The sequence below is a fragment of the Tinamus guttatus genome, unplaced genomic scaffold, assembly GCF_059628265.1.
Source record: "Tinamus guttatus ecotype Peru unplaced genomic scaffold, ASM5962826v1 Tinamus_guttatus_pri_ptg000293l, whole genome shotgun sequence".
Taxonomy (NCBI): domain Eukaryota; kingdom Metazoa; phylum Chordata; class Aves; order Tinamiformes; family Tinamidae; genus Tinamus; species Tinamus guttatus.
The window spans coordinates 794777-811451 of NW_028288827.1; the positions used below are offsets into that span (position 1 = coordinate 794777).

Sequence of the window (16675 nt, forward strand, 5' to 3'; positions counted from 1 at the left end):
TTGTTTTATATCCCATTTTGTGACCTTGAAGGAAGCTATGTGGCTGTATATATCAGTATACATAGCCATATATCTCTGTAACTGAACTGCATACTTAAAAAGAGGAGAGGGTCATACGGGCTCCGTGCAAGTGCTTTGTTTATGTGCAAGTAAATTGAGTCGACCGCGAGGCCGCGCTGGCCTTTTCCTCGCCGGATTTTGATGCTAGCGGAACGGGAGCTTAAAGGAGACCTCAGATGTACGAATATATTCAACTTAATCCAGAGAAAACCAGCAATAGCCGTCGATTTTACCAATGTGGAAAAGGAGAAGCGAAAGGACAGCGGAGGGAGGCTGCAAATGGCTGTGAGAGGTGACAGAGCCGCTCGTGAAGCAAATTCCTGGGGAAAGGACAACTGAACCTCCAGGTTTGCCACCAGTATTGACCCTCTGTCTGGCAGATGTGCTGCCAGCTACAACATATTGATTTTGCTGGTCCATACAGGCCCAGCGATAAAGGACCGCTGGCTTTTTCCCCATTCCGTGCGTGTTTGTGCATGTGTGTGCCTGTCTGCTTGCCTACATGCGAAAAAAAAAGCGATTTTGCAGTATTAAAAAACCCCCAAACTGGGAAGGAGTTAGAAGGAGGAGGGCAGTGTCTGGCCCTCTGCCACCTGGAAATAAAATCCGATGAATTCAGCCGGACTATCCTTGTTAGAGTGTTTAATATAGACTAAATGGTTTAATATGGGTGAGTGACAAAAAGAGCAGGCGACTCTTTCTGTCCCCCCTTTCCTCCCTTTCTGCCGTAGGAAGGATTCCTCCTGGAAGCATCAGCGTGGGGGATGCGCCCGGCATTTGCAGGGGGAAATTCCTTGGAAATTCCCTGCGGAGGAGCCTCTTTCCCCCCGTGGCCTCGGCGAGGTGTGATTGTAATTGGTGTCTGGCGGGGACGGCAGTGTCAGCCTCTCATTTCAGGGCTCCGAGCTGCGCACCGGATAGCCACATTTGTAATTATAATGTGCTTGCCTCCTATTTATATTCAGCAGCGTTCTCGCCTTGCTCTTCCTTTCCCTGGAAGATTGGAGCGGGGCGGGCTGCCTTTAAAGCAGTGATAGGCATTATTTGCTCAGAAAACACCCCAATCCTCCGAGGAACAGAGGGCCAAGGTGAGCAGCTATCAAAAGTGACCATTTACTGTCCTTCACGTTGCTGCACGGAATATTTCTGCTGCGATGGCCCCTTAAAGGTGGTTATTTCACGGTCCTTTTTGTTTGCTTGTCCTTCTCTTGAGTTTTCTATTCGCTTGGAAAGGTTTATTCCGTGCAATCGCAATCCCGTGAGGGCGTCCCCCTCCCGCTGGGGGATGTGAGGATGAAGATGTGAGGATGAAGATGTGAGGATGAAGATGTGAGGATGAAGGTGTGAGGATGAAGGTGTGAGGATGAAGGCGTTCCGAGCTTCTGTTGCGTTTCGTGCTCGCCATGCTTTGCAGAAGCAAGCAGTGGCGAGGGCAGTGTTTAGCTCCATTTCTCCACGAAATGTCCTAAAAACCTGCCTAAAAACGGGTCATCCGGTGGCTCCTGCGCTCTACAATGAATCTGCAGAATCATATTCCTAGTTCTCCAAGCTTTGGAAATCCCTTTTGTGGCTTGTTTTCAAAGCCAGGCTACCAAGAGGAGCGAGACGGCGCTCGTGGTCGTCGGCATCTGCTCCGAGCGAGGAGCAGAGCAAGGATTATCCAGACTTCTCTTTGTAGCTCCTAAGAACCCATTCTTCCTTAAACCAGGATTAAGGGGAGCTTAGATGCTCTTTGTTTAGCTTTTGTTTGTTGCTGCTTATAGCTTGTTGTCTATTTTTCCTCCCTCCATTAAGTGTAATTTAGTGTAGGGTGGATTTCCGAGCTGCTCGGAGATAGGAATAATTTCATTTCCGAAACTGCTGGTGGGATTTTTGCCACCAAAGCGGAGCGTCTGGCTGCCAGGTAGCCACAGCTGTTGCAGCTGCTGTCAATTAAAACATCAATGCCGGCTGAATTTTGGATAAAACGTAAATTTGCTCATTTAATGGTGTGGAAGAAATCACAGAGTTTGGAAATATTTGTCACCCGCTGGCCGGGAAGCTCCTGTTGTGGTCAAATCTCATCACTGTGGATCAAGCAAGATTATGATACAAGGAAACCTGGGCAGATGGATTACCTGAAAGGAGGGAGAGAGGAAACCAAAAGAAAAGGAAAGAAAAGATACCATTATCTAGCTCTTATTAAAGAAAAATCCAGTTATAATACCCTTCAGTATGCGTGTTTCCTAAAAGTGAGAAATTAAAGCCAGTCTACCAGGAAGAATTAGTCTGATTTCTGACTTGAATTTGTCTGGTGTGAAGTCTCCCAAAATTAGAGCCACTCCGCTGGATTCCCACTGTGATGTGTGAGACGAAAATCTGGCTTATTATGTTGCACTGCTGCTTGTGTTTTTGCAAGTCTATATTATCGATCCGCCTTTGTGAAGTTCATCTTTGTGTGCAAATGACTGACTGGAGCAGACGGCAAAAATAGCCCTCTAAATACCAAAATAACACCGAGATTTTTGTATTCGGAGTGCTGAAAGCGTGCCTGACAACGGTGACTTTAAACCAAGGCCGTATATAAGTTAATAATATAAATTAATATTCTACAGGCAGCTTTGTGTACGTCTTTATGGGGCTTTGCGCCCTTCTGTGATTTTGTGTGGTGTCTCTCTGGGGATGGCGGTGCCTCGTTCCCTGTGGGGGTCTCCAGGGATGGCCCCACCTGTGGGACATGAGGGAGGAGATGCCCGAGGTTGTCACAGTGGGTGTGGGTGGCCCTGTGGTGTCCCCCCCACCACCGTGTTTAATTAAAAGCGGCCCCGCTCGGATCCCGGGTCGCCCGGTTTCTCCTCGGCCGCGCCGCGCGGAGCCGCCTCATCCGTGAGGCGCGATGGCCTTGGAGGCGGCGGCCTGACCTCGCTCCGCTTCCCGGCCAATCTCCGTGGAAACGCGGCATGGAAAATAACTCCCGGGAAACCCTCCCGGTGCGAAGAGGGGCTGCCGGGGCGGGCCGGGAGCGCGGCCATGCGACTGCCACGCTGTTGGGACGCGGCCGCCATGTTGTGGGGACATGGCCGCCATGCTGTGGGGATGCGGCCTCGGAGGAGCCGCGTGAGGCGGCCTGTCCTGTCACCTCCTGTTTCAACATGGAAAATGGATGTATATCCGTCCAAACGCCCCTCCATGTGCACGTCCGCGTGGCTCGCGCCGTGGCCACCTTTTTACCACCTAGTCCTCAGGCTGAGGTGGTAGGAAGAACCGAAGCGGTTGGGTTCCCCTCAGCGAGCAGCTCCCGGTCTCGCCTGTTTGTAGACACCGTAAAGCGGAGAAATTCATACAAATGTGGCTGAGGATGTTGCAGAAGGCTGGGGTGAGAAGGAGTTAAAGCGCCTGGGAAAAGAAGCAAGTGATTGTAGAGTTGCTGTGAGATGATGTTCGTAATTAAGTAGACGCCACGTTGGTAATCAGCTCAGAAATGTTTAAGATGAGGAGCTGCTTCGATGAAATTAAGAGGCGAAGACAGCTTTGAAAGGACAAGCGAAGAAATATATCGAGGTTTGGAAAGAAGCAGGTTCTTCTCACATTGAGATGAAAAAAAGAATGTGTTAGGAAAGGGAGAGAAGGTGGGAGCTTTTCTAAACAAAGTCCGTCTCTTCAATTACTGTTTGCATGATGAAAATGTTCAGAGTCGGGAGATATCTGTGTTTGCTTGCGGGGAAGACAACATAATACTGTGCAAGGCTTTAGGATGCTTTCATCTGCCCCCTCGGATTTCTAGAGGGAAGCTGCATGTGGACCGGGCAAATCCCAGAATTCCTGTAACGGGGAATTGGGCTATTTTGGCGTTTATTGTCAGGCTAAAGCCGAGGGAGAATACGGCAGCTTTCCACAAAGGAAACCTGTAAACATCGACGTTGCAGAGCTGCTGTTTGCAAGCGGGAGGTGAGCCGCACCTGAAAGCCTTCGCCTTGGGGAGGCAGGGGGAAGAGATCTGACACGGGAATCCATCCATAATGCATGAAAAAAGCAGGAGGCCATAGCAGAGAGATGATTTTCTTCCCGGCCTCTGCTGATTCCTCCTGCAACACTTTGTTTTTTCGCCATCACGCCGGGCTTGGGAGAATCGGTCTAGTGTGACCACGCTTTGAATGTAGTCTCCGGTGCTCTCCCGGAGGCGGTTTGTCTGCCTGCCATTTCTTACATTACCCCCGTGACCCGCGAGAGAGAGCAGCAAATGGGATCCTGCTTAAAGGAGTGTTTTGCATTGAGCAGGGCTTGTCTTTTTATTTTTTTTTTTATCCTTCCCATTTGATTTGAATATATGAATCCGAAACGATGTCAACCCGCTCGATATCCATTTAGGGAGCGCAGCAGAAATCCAGGCAGCTGTAGCTCTGCCGAAGGGTTGGTCGTTTCCTCCTCCTCTCTCCATTCACAGGGAAACGGGAGCAAACGTTTTCCATGATGCCTTAGGAGCTCCGCGTGAACCGGCTCCCTTTTCCCATTCCTTTTTGCCCAAAGTTGCCAAAAGGAAAAGTCCTGGCTCCCTTTCCCTGCGCAGGCACCTGGGGTGCAACATTTTACAGGGTGCCACGAAGCAAAATAGCCCTTAAATCCAGAAATTTCCTCCTCTCTCCCTCCAGCTGCAGCGCTCGTGCAGCCAGTGCTCTTCATCTGCCTTTTCTTTCATGCTTACATGAGGCCTTATCCTTCTGGGAGCAGAGATCATTTATATTATAATGATCTTTGTCATTGCAAGCTGCAAGGACTGCTGAGTTCTTAAGGTTTGTTTGGCTTTTAAGTGGCGCTTCCCTTTTCCTGCATAAATTAATTTTCGTTTTGGTTTTTGTCTTCTGTATAAAACATTCATTGTGTTGCCATTTATTTACTGGCTTGCATTTTTGTTGCTTTAACTTACTGTGCTGATAGCACTTCAGCATTTTGCAAAGTTTGTTACTAATCCTGGTTTTTCTTCCTATATAAACTCCTAATTTCTATCCCTGCCATTCTATGGAGTTCTAGAATTATGTTTGCTCAACTAGATCTATCAAAAGATTTTCTTAAGTTCCTTGAATTTTCGAGCCCTTTCAGAAATTGGGGTTTCTTGCATTTCCCCTTCCGAAAATTGCTCATCCGACTTCTAAGTCAAGTCTCCGAGTTATTTGTCTCTCTTTGTAAATAAAACATGAAAAATTCAACATCCTTTTGGAAGCAACAACAAAAAAACGTTCTCAGAAGTGTGGAAACTTCATGTAAAAATGATTCCACGGTAATTACTCAACTAGAGAATTTCCATTGTAGATCGCCAAACTTGCAGAAATGCTGGAAAGAAAATAAAATGCAAGTTCCTTCCCTCTTCACAGGGCTTTTTGCCATGTTCCAGAGCAAAGTTTGAGGACGATGTTAAAAGCTCCGGTGAGGAACCACAGGTGCCTTCCAGGTGGGAATAGCTCCATGAGCATCAGCCGGGTCTTTCCCGGGAGGTCACGGCTTGGGAATTGCGAACACGCTGCTCCGGATTTGCACCATTCCAGGTGCACCCGAGGAGGTGCCGGGTTGCAAATAAACCACCCACGTTTAAGCAAATCTGCAGAAATTTTCCCTTGAAAACGGAGTTTTCCCCCACTTTTGCATGCTGGAGAGCTGTTCCCTCTGGTAGCAAGCTGAAGACTGCACTAAACTAAAAGGGAATTAACTCTGCCTTGCTCGGAGCTCTCGCGGAACCAGGCTGGGAATTTTGCAAGGCTGCAGCGTCAAATGAGCAGGCCTAATAATCATAATTATGATGAAGAATGAGATGTTATTACACAATAAAAACACCCCCTCCCATGCTGTGTGTTCCTGTTCAATTATTTAAGGCTCCTTGACAATTATAGACTTGTTTTATCCATCGCCTTGGATGATGATGAGGAGCTGTAACCCCTGCCACCACGGCGTTACTTTTTTAATCATTGCCGTAAAAATAAAATTGCATTTAGGGTTTCAAAAGGAAAGACCCTTTTCTGCGGCCCCCGCTGCTGAGAAACGCTGCTTTATTTCAAAGCGTTATCTAGGAGAAAAAGCAACGTCTCCAGAGGAAAAGGGGAAAAAAGCAGCGCCGTGATGATGTTCTCCAAGGAATAAAGCTGGGGGAAGAGGATCACGTGGATACTTCTTCAAAAAAATATATATCAACTGCACTAAAAATCTGAATGATGCAGGAATTAGTGGTTGCCAAGGCTGGTGTGATGGGGGCTGATGTCTGACACCTCTGTCCCTGGGTCCCCGCTGTTTTTTCCCCCCGGTAATTTCTCATTTTAGCCAAGATGCTTTTTCTGCAGGTGGGTTTTCAGGAGGGCTGTTTCCAGATCCAATCCCATGCAAGGCAAAACTGCTACCAAAGGGCTTCTTTTTCCCCCCATACTGAGATATTTCTCCCATTAGATCCCCCATATCCTCTCCCTCCCCAAATACTAGCGGGTGGTTTGCACCTGAAAAATGGAAACCTAATAGGTGAGAAAAAGGTTGAGAATTACCGGGTGATCGAGGAGAGAATTAGGATGGCAAAAAGCCAGCGGTTTTAAAGATACCACCGTAACTGCCACTATTATGTGTAATTCTTTTTAAGTCTATGGTGAAGTGGATAATGCAGACACTTCCCATGGGCAACGTGCCGTGCTCAGAACCAATCCATGCAAAGAAGTTGCTCTTTCCCTCCATCCTTCCCATCTTTTCTCCATTTTCCCTGCTGTCTCTTATTTCCCTTCCTGGCTCCCTCCTCTTGGATGCGCCGCGCGTTTCTTACCAGGTTCCTCCCGTGGTGACATCAGGCATTAAGACACACGTGGACTTGGGGATTTCTAGCAAGGTGGTTTTATTGCTGTAAAAGAAGCAGAGCAAAAATTAGTACCTCATGACTTGGGCCTAGGAGCACGAGAGAGGTGATTTAAACACGTAGTAGTGGAAAAACCTGCTTTAAGGTGAAGCACTTTGAGAACACGTTGCCTGGGGTGTAGGCTGATGAAAACTGGAAGGGACAACATTTCCCCAAAAAAAGTAGCCGAATTCCTCCCGCAGAAGAATGTGTTTGACCACGAGTAGAAAACTACCAGTAAGTTGTCTCATGTAATACGTATTTGAGACTATTTTACCTATTTTCTATCTACCTAGGCGTCATCCAGCCTGCTTTGCCTCTAGCTGTTAGAAACCAGATCAGGATTCATTTACCACCCATTCAAAGTAAGGAGTCACTTAACGGCCAGACTAAGACCCGGGATTCGTTTGGTTTTCTCTATTTCAAACAGTTTATTTTTTGGTTGTTTTGTTTTTCCTATGTCCTAGAAAACGCAGGAACCATAATCGCTCTCAGCTACATCTTTCCCGGTCAATTCAATGGAAGATGAGTCAAAGAGGATCCGTAAAATGACGAAATTCCCCGGATATAGGAATGCAACAAAAGAGGGAACCGGCCAGAGCGTGTGGGAGAATATTAGGCTGGGCACAGAGCAGGCAGTAATTATGCGTTTGATGTTATTTCTGGAATTAAAATTCCATGCAAATAGCTTTTGCTTTTAACTCTGAGGATTGAGAGATGAGGACAAATTCATATTCTTGTGTCATTCTTGAAATTCTCACTGTATGAATAATCGATTTCGAGTGCTAAACCCGAGAAAAATATGAGGGGGGGAGAGACTTGAATTAATCCAAAAGATTTCTGTTTTAACTTGAAGGAAACATCTTGTTTTCCTGAAATGAAATGCTTATCTTAAAGCCTGTATGTTCCTCGTATGTTTAAGTACATTTAGTGGAATTTTCCCAAGTCTTTTAAAAGTGAGAAATGTAAAATAATCTTCTCTAGTGTTAAAAAAAACCCCTCATATTGGGGAATTGGAAAATAGTTGTTAGAGAACATAAATAATATTTCAATGCAGAGTCTTTGCTGAAATTTTTCATGCAATGTCTCAAAATGTGTTTCAGCATCAGGGTTTGTGGGATATTTAGGGAGTCCCAAGGGTGACCTGCAACCAGGGAAGCTGCTTTAGCATTTTTGCTGACAAAATACTGAGTTTCAAATCTTTGCACCTAGCTTTAATTGACAGTATTTTAAAGGTATAGGTAGATATTCCTATTTTCACAAATTCTAAGCATAAAACATGGGGAGCTGATGCCTTGAATGCTTTTCTCTGTGCTAAGATTGTAATTATTGAAAAAGAAAACAGTGGTAAGTGAATAATGCCATAACATTTAACCATTGAGATGGGATGTGACCAGAGCAGTTATGAAGGTGCATCTTGGTAGCACATCCCTTTTGGGATAGAATAATGAGCATTCTGGATTCTGCCTTAAAAATAACGGGATTTTTGGGTGCTGGGTCTGAGATACTCCACTTGCCTTCTCCCATGGAATGAAAATCAGGCCCCGTGGGCCTCGACTCAGCTTTTTCTCTGTTTTATAGTCATTTATGCCCATGGAAAATGAATGTGCACGTGCACAGAGGTAGAGGGATGTTCCCCCTGCCACGAGAGCAGAGCGGAGCTAAATAAATAAATAAAATAAAATAAATAAATAAATAAATAAATAAATAAAGTGCTAAATAAACCACGTCAGGCTAAAATCAGAGGCTGTCAAGCTCCGCCGAGGCCGGTTTAACAAGGAGCGGATGGATCTCACGAAGTCGTGTGGAAGATTGAAGGATTTCAGCTATTACTCGCCGAGATAATTTCAGGTTTTGTGCCGGGATATATTGTGCTATTGTACCACGTGTGTTTGCTATTCAGGGCGAGCGACGATCTAAGTGAAATTGCTTTTGTCGGTGGTAACTCTGCAGAGTTTGCCGAAAGCCTTGGGAGCCTCCTGAGGGAGGAATGGATGCAATTTCTCCATGGACTTCCTTCCTTCTTCCATGGAAGAGGGGTACCAGGCTCAGCCAAGATGACACCTTTTCGACAGAGGAACCAGAGACTTGAAGATTTCTTGGAGGAACCCAGCGTTTCTACAGAACCTTCGGTGCCAAAATCACTAGAAACGGGGCCGTTTTCGGAATGACCGTCTTGGATTCAGGCGCCCAAGCTCCAATGAAGAAAGCTTGTAGATGTGTTTTTCCAGGTCTTGCCCTTGGTACCTCCCTAACGATGTTTACTAATGAAGCGTCCTCATTAGAGGAAGACACTCACGCTTATAACGTTTAAGTCAACATATAGAGCAGATCAGCAGCCCAAATTGCTCCGTTTTGACGGCGAAGCGCTAGATTCCCGTCGCTCCCGTGTACGTGTACACAGAATTCCACTTGATCTTGTGTTTGCACATTATTTAGAGCAGTGGCCCATGACTAAGGATACTAACCACAATCTCAGGGCAAATAACGGATCGCAACCGTGCGGCCAAAAGAACCGAGGCTTTGGCTTAATATTTTCTTTCCACACATCATTACGCTGGAAATGCCACTGGGAGATTCCTTAATTCCCTCCTTTTTTTGGATTGATGACAACATGGAAAGGGTAATAGTACTTATTATTTATAATGGTAATGTTAATGAGTGTTAATAATGGTTTAGGAAGGCGAAAAATGCTAAGGCAATATTTAGCGCATGTCACTTGTTTTACACGAGCTATTCTTCATCAGCTGCTTAGCTAATTTGTCGTTTTTAACGATCTCACACTAAATTAATGCTAGTAATACAGTAACTAACCAATATATACACAAGGGCTGACCAGCTCTCATGTGTGAGCTGCACACACACCCTTAAAAGCTGCAAAATAAGATGCATTTGGCTGCTTGAACCAGCATTTTAGCCATTTCTGGGTTTTTGCACGTAGGCTGAGCACTTTTCCACATATACCAGGGTAAATACCAACTTTTGGTGTCTTTTCCCTTGTGTTTTTATCTGCTTTTACGCAGTTATCTCACATGTCACGTGCCAGGCTCTACTTTTCTCTGCTCTTCCCAGCCCGTGGGCTTTGTAGGCCTCGGTTTGGCGGGGAAGCGCCGCGTTTTCTTCATGTTTTGCTTAACGCTGTTCACCTTTGAGGATATTAATGGTTCAATGTGGCGTGTTTTAAGGTGCGGTTTTACTGTTAGTTGTTCTTTCTCTCTCTTTTCCCCCCGTTTCTCTCATTTCGCTCCCCCTTTCCCCCCGCGCCGCCTCGGCCCCGTGTGTGGTGACACCTCAGCCGCGCTCACCCCCAGCCCCGACCCGCCGGCGCCGCCGGCCTCTCTGACTGACTCCTCTCCTTCCCCTCCAGCCGTCCCGAGCTCCAGTGCCCTCCCCTCTGCCCCCCGAGATGTCGTCCCTGTCTTGGTGTCCAGCCGCTTCGTCCGCCTCAGCTGGCGCCCGCCCGCCGATGCCAGAGGCACCGTCCAGGCCTACACCGTCTACTTCTCCAGGGACGGCGTCAACAGGTAGGTGCCACCGACGGGGCCTTCCTGACAGCTTTGGTGCGTCATTTCGGCCTCCGTGGCTTCTCCTCCTCCTCGTTTTCCCTCACAGTCTGTGTGTTTGTGGCATCCAGAGCTTTGTGCAACAAGAGTTGACCGGTGGGGACGGTTGGTGGTGACGGGGTTACCCGCGGAGCTTCCTCCTCCAGCCATAGCTCAGGTGTCTGACGTGCACCACAGTATTAGGAGCTCCATGTTTTACTTGGCATCTTGCCCTGGAGACTCGAGTGTCATTCACATCCCATCAGAGGTGAATTTGGTGAGTCCTGGCCAACCTGGTTTGTCCCAAAGGAGAAGGGCTGCAGCGCCTGTCTGGTGTTTGCATATGGATTTGGCCCCTATTCCCTTGGAGCAGAGACTTTTTCTTCTGAGCATTTGCCAAAGGGGCCAAATTCAGCGTCTGAGCAACCTCTGCCAGGTTCCCATCACCCATGTCCTGCAAAATCTGTGACTTGGGCTCGTTGCTCCTTAAAACGCCACCTTCTTCCCGCTCTTATTTTGTGCCGCTCCATTCCCTGGCCAGGTTTGGCACTGAAGTCCACTCTTTGTTGGACCTTTTCCTTGCTCCTCTCTTCATCAGCACCTTCTCCCTCGCCCTTGACTCGTTGTTTTACTCCTAAACCCATGAGTTCATTCTTCTTTAGTCTGCTAATATGACAGCAGAGTATCCAAGTCCCTACAAACAAGGAGACTGCATTTATTTTTGCTCTTGATTCTACCTGTGTCTCTAAAGCCCCAAATAACTCCTCAAATACAATCCCACGATAAGTTTAATTACCTGTGCATAATTTTTGGAGTAATTCTTCCTTTTCACTGAGAATTTACTACAGTTAACATTGAAAATCTCATTTAATATTAAGAATCCGCTACATTTATTTATGAGTAAGATGTGCTTATGCAGCAATATATTCCCATTTACTGTTTGAGGCAAGACACAAGGACTAAAAATACAGTTTGGTTTTTGATTGCAACCTTTAAAAGGTCAAGTTGGTTTGAGAAATGGGTTCTGATTATTTATTTATTTATTATTTGCAGTCGGATATTCACAGGAACTTCTTTCCAATAGCAAATTAATAAATGCAGAGATGGTCACAAGAAGCCAATGGATGTTGCAGATTAACTTGCTGCATGATGCAGGCTAAAGAAATTAATCTAGGGACCACTTAATTGAATGCAAAAACTTATATTTGATTAAACTATACCTTGAGGATTAGCCTGGCTTGTGAAATATCATTCCCAGATGAACTATTTACATTTGTTTTGAGGTTTGCTTGTTATAATCAAGGACTTTATATAATTTCATGGCAGGATGATAATGGGACATAAAAACCCGAAGTCGAGGTACTAAAAGTGGGTCCATTTCAAAATGAATAGTATTCATTTCACAGCAAGGAGCATTAACACGACTTGTCTTACTTGAAGTAACTAATTACGTGTTTGAAACATTATAAAAGCATTTGTTACACACCTAGGAGATATATGGGAACTGTAATTATCTTTTTTTACACGCTGGTACCGTGATATAACACGGTCTTCGCTCACTGGAAATTACGTGTCGGAGGCTCCGTTTTACAAGGGACCGAATGGCTTTGGGGATGGTCTTTTATTTGACTGTGCTTTCATCCCCCCTCATCAGGAGGTGCCTCGTCGGGGACACGGGCCCTTGCAGAAGCACCAGGACCTGCTCTTCCCTTATTAACCACCTCCTCATGACCCACATGCATCCCACCTTCCGCCCCACGGATGTTTTTGCCCAATAGCTGTTTCCTTCCTCTCTTTTCCTTCCCCATCCTCCTAAAAAAAGGCAAGCAGAGAGCGGAGGTTGATTTTCCGCCGTGTCTTTCCCCCGCGCAGGGAACGGGCGCTCAACGCGTCGCAGCCGGGGCCGCTGCAGCTCACGGTGGGCAACCTGCGGCCGGAGGAGACCTACACGTTCCGCGTGGTGGCCTGCAACGAGTGGGGACCCGGCGAGAGCTCAACGCCCGTCAAGGTGGCCACGCAACCCGAGCGTAAGTCCACCCAGCAACACCTCCATTTCACTTACAATTTTCACATATTTCCTGTAAATATTCCCACACAGCCTTTGGGAAGTGAGATCTTCCCGAAATTCCTGCTTTTTCCGCCCTGTTCCTGCAGCAGGTTGTTGTTTGGCGTCCCGGCTTCCATCCTCACGCCTCCCACCTCCTATAATGTGGCAGCATATGTGGAACAGAAGCAGAGTTGGGATAAATAAGGAGCCGTTTTCCAATCAGACACACTGTAAACCCCCTGCAACATCCACGGGCTTCCCGCTGCAGTGAACCCTGTGGTTTATTCGTGTTGCAAAGCAAATATTTTATACCAGTTAATGCTTAGCTGTGAATACATTTTATTAGAGCCCTTTGGAGCTTCTGTAGGTAATTTTCGCTTTCCATCTCACTGGATTTTAACTGTTTCCACACATGCATTCCCAAAACAACCCCAGACCCACGGCAGGAGTGACGTCCACAGAACATCACCTGGAATATTCAGTTTTTCTGCATTCCCTTGCATTTTAGATAGCTTCTTTTCCTGCCGTGCTGCTTTGCTGCACTTCTTTGCAGTTATGCAGCTGTCATGTTTGAACAGAAACAAGGTTGTGTTTCAGCCCTTTGGGAGGGAAATAGTGCTTGAAAACAAGCTGATGAATCTGAGCCTTTTAAAATAAGGTAACATTTTAACCGTCGGTGACATACGGACCGTTTTAGAAGCACGAGTGCACAAATGCACATACCCATAGTTCTCTATGTATTTATATTATATATACAAGCCTGTCTGGATGTGTAAAGCATTGAGAAATAAGGAATATTTCAGTCTGGACAATTTTCCCCATTCCAAATACATCATTAGCCCCTGCTGTTGCTCCAGGCAGCTGGCACAACCCAGAGTTGCCCACCCTGCAAGCGGAGCATCTTTCCCATTAAATAACTTGGAAATTTCTCCAAAGTGCCAAGTTTGAGCGGGGAGGGAAATACTCCTTTCCATTCTTTCTTTTCATTTCTTGCTGTTGACCAAATTATTTTATCATTTCGAGACAACTCTCTCTGGTCCCGAAAGGCCGTCAGCCCCCGTGCGCTGCCTTTTCGAACAGCCTGTAACTATTGTACAATAAATTACATGGCTCCACATAAATTGAATTTCCACATTATTTGAAAATATCAGGAGTATTATGCAACCTGGCATTGTTAAGGAAGAAAAAGCTGATGAAAAAGGACGGCTGAAATTCATGTCTGCCAGTGCCGCTTTCTAAAAGTGCATACATTTCCCCAGTAATCAGTTTAAAAGATCAACAGCAGAACTTCCAGCTTTTGAAATAATCATCCAGACTATATGGGCTGCATTTATAGGAACGTTTTTGTCCCCAGATTAAACCCCTCTCCTTTTTCTTTTTTTTTTTTATTCTTTTTTAGTAAACTCCAACCCCCTTTTTCTCTGCCTTTATGGTATATAATTTCACTCCGGCATTATCAGCGAGGATTAAATCCCTGCCTGCTTAAGCCTTGCCTAATCTTTTCGTGCCACATGTGGAGACTTGGGGAGTTATTATTCGGCCTCTTGAGACGACGTGGAAGCGGCTCGGAGGGCTCTTGGAGCCGGGAATGCTCCCAAGCCTGGGGTGGTCCTCGCGCTCCGGAGCAGCTCCGGGATTCCCATGGAAGAGCCACATCCAGGCTCTGATTTAGAGCCCCTGCCAATCGTCAGCCCTTCGCAACCATCGGGGTCCCACGGCGGCCTTGCAGGGGACACCAGAGCTGCCGTCGTGTCCTCGTCACCCGCTCGGGCTGCCCCTTGTCACCCCCTCATAGGAGAGCCAGGATTGATGCCTCAAGTCTTCGGGATTTGAAGGTCTTTTCCAACCCTAAGGACCCGCTGCCGCTCTGGCCGAGCCGGCCACCGTGTCCTGTACGTCGCGGCCACCTCCAGGGTGGCGGTGGCCACGTTGCGGGGACCCAGGAGATGGTTATCAACATACAAAGGAGACGGGCCAGGCCAAAGTCGCTCCGGCAGGGAATGTTTCCTGTCGTTTGCCAGGCAAACTGCGTCCTGAAAACCGCGTTCCGTCGAGTCATTAATATCCTCCTCGTTTGTGCGTGTTCTTCCGGAATGGCTCCGTCAAATCCCCCCTGGGGGTAACTTGGTGCTGTTCTTCCATGGTTCTTTAATTTTATGAGTCGTTTGCATGGGGCGGCGGGAGCTTTTCCCTTGCTTTTCCCTAGCAGCCGAATACGGATTTCTTTTTGCATCCCGGGGAGTGTGATTCAAACTGGCACTTTACAAGAAGGAGACACGAGGAGAGATCTAAAAAGAGAAAAATTCCAAAGGACTTTGTGCTGCTTCCGGAAGGAAAACGCTGCAAAGAAGAGGAGGGAAAAATACTTGGAGCTTCTCTTAGTGGAAGCCACGTTCCCAGCTGCCTTGGAAGCACCAAAAGCAGCTCCCAGGTGAGAGCGGGCTCCGTCCTTGCAATATTTCTCCCAAAGCCACCAAGGAGGCCACGTTCTGGCTCGGCTAATGCAGGAGAACCTGTTAGCGCAAGTTGAAGCTGGCATTAAAAGCCGGGGATGTCATCTTGGAACCGGGAAAAGAAACCCGAAAATATTCCAGTAATGGCAACGGGATTTCGGTGGGACCAAGTTGCATCTCCAGGAGGGATCTGGTCATCAGAAGCCCCAGTGCAAGCGAACAGAGGGTCCAAGAAGACCTTCAAAAGCTGCTTAGCAATTTTAAAACAGTGGCTTTGAACTTGGGGATATAAATTCAGTGTCAGTGCTGCCCGCCGGGCATTCATCTTTGTTTTATCCGGACCTTTCTCCCCGTCCCAGAAATCTTGCAGTATAAGTAGGTAAGATAAAGAATGGGCAGGAGATATATTATTATGCCATTTTATAGGAAGGAAATTGAAGCAGAAAAGCATTAAATTATTTATGTGGGCTCCCTCTGGAAGTCTGCGCAAGAGCCAGGTCCGCCGTAACCCGGCTTTCCCTGAGCTCTTTCTCCAAATAAAAGGTTGGGCCAGTGATAAAGATGAGGCCAGTGATTCCTTCATGAATTCCGTGTCCAAAGCTGTCACTTAACCTTCCTCACTGAGAATATCCCATGCAACATCACCTCACTTTGCCTCTCCTGTGGAGCCGAGTCATCCCTGGAAGCCCAAGGAGCTTTTAATGAAACATCGTTAAGGCTCTTAACGACAGAGAAAAGGGGAAGGAGGATCAAAGCCTCTGTTATCAATAACTGCGAGCGGCTCCGTAAATGTTCTGCGTTCAGATGTTTTCGGAGAGGATCAGCGCGGAAGCGGCCGTTGAAAAGAGAAGCCAAGTGTAGGAACAAGAACGGTTTAATCCTTGCATCTCATTACGGAGAAGGAATCGCTGGGGAAAATGCTGGAAAGGGGCAGCTTTCCTAAAGGAATTCTGGCGTGGAGCTGGGAGAGGAGGAATAAGTCAGAATTGAGAGGCATGGATGGGATGACTCTGTATTTTGGAAATATTGTATTTTTTGGCAGATCCCAAACATGGAGAATTAAAGCACATTATGGCGTCTGTGGAAATACGGGGATGCACTGAAAAGGGAAGCTGGAGGGAGAAAATAAAAATATTGTAAATCAGTGTGTCCACGTGTGGTAATTCCTGTTCACAGGGAGCACAGGAACTACAGCGTGCGCAACAGGCGGCGACCGAGCGTTGTTGCTTTAGCGACAAGGGGTTGTTGTGCTGCCGTTTGGGGCGGAATTGCAGGTTTCTTGGCTCTGAGCAACCTCGGGTTTGCAATTCCTCCTGGTCCCTGCATTCCAGAACTCATCAAACCACCCAGCAATGCCTGTTTTAACGTGTGAGATGCCTCCTTTAGGGTGTTTTCCTCACGCCGTTCCTTTCTTCCCAGTGCAAGTCCCGGGCCCGGTGGAAAACCCGCGCGCCGTGGCCACGTCACCCACGTCCATCCTGGTCTCCTGGGACCCCCCTGCCTACGCCAACAACGGCCCCGTTCAAGGCTACCGGCTCTTCTGCACCGAGGCTGCCACCGGGAAGGAGCAGGTGAGCGAAACCTCCTTTTCCTTCCGCCCATTCCGCTGTGCTCCTAATTCCAAATATGTTTTGGGGGGAAAATGGGGGAGGAAGCGATGCGTTCTACAGCCTGGGAGCAGTTCGGGCTGTTTGCATTGACCCCTGTCATTTTATTTCTTTTATAACATGCTCGT

At 47.1% G+C, this 16675-nt stretch overlaps 1 protein-coding gene across 1 annotated transcript in view; it reads left to right on the forward strand.

The window, feature by feature from the left end:
* The window catches only part of DCC (DCC netrin 1 receptor), a gene marked incomplete at its 5' end in the record, with an annotated part of 104294 nt that overhangs the window by 24187 nt on the left and 63432 nt on the right, over window positions 1–16675 (forward strand). The window contains 3 exons of the mRNA XM_088527849.1: window positions 10266–10422; window positions 12313–12467; window positions 16360–16511. Of these exons, the coding sequence (XP_088383975.1) occupies window positions 10266–10422; window positions 12313–12467; window positions 16360–16511 (464 nt within the window). The remainder of the gene's footprint in view (window positions 1–10265; window positions 10423–12312; window positions 12468–16359; window positions 16512–16675) is intronic.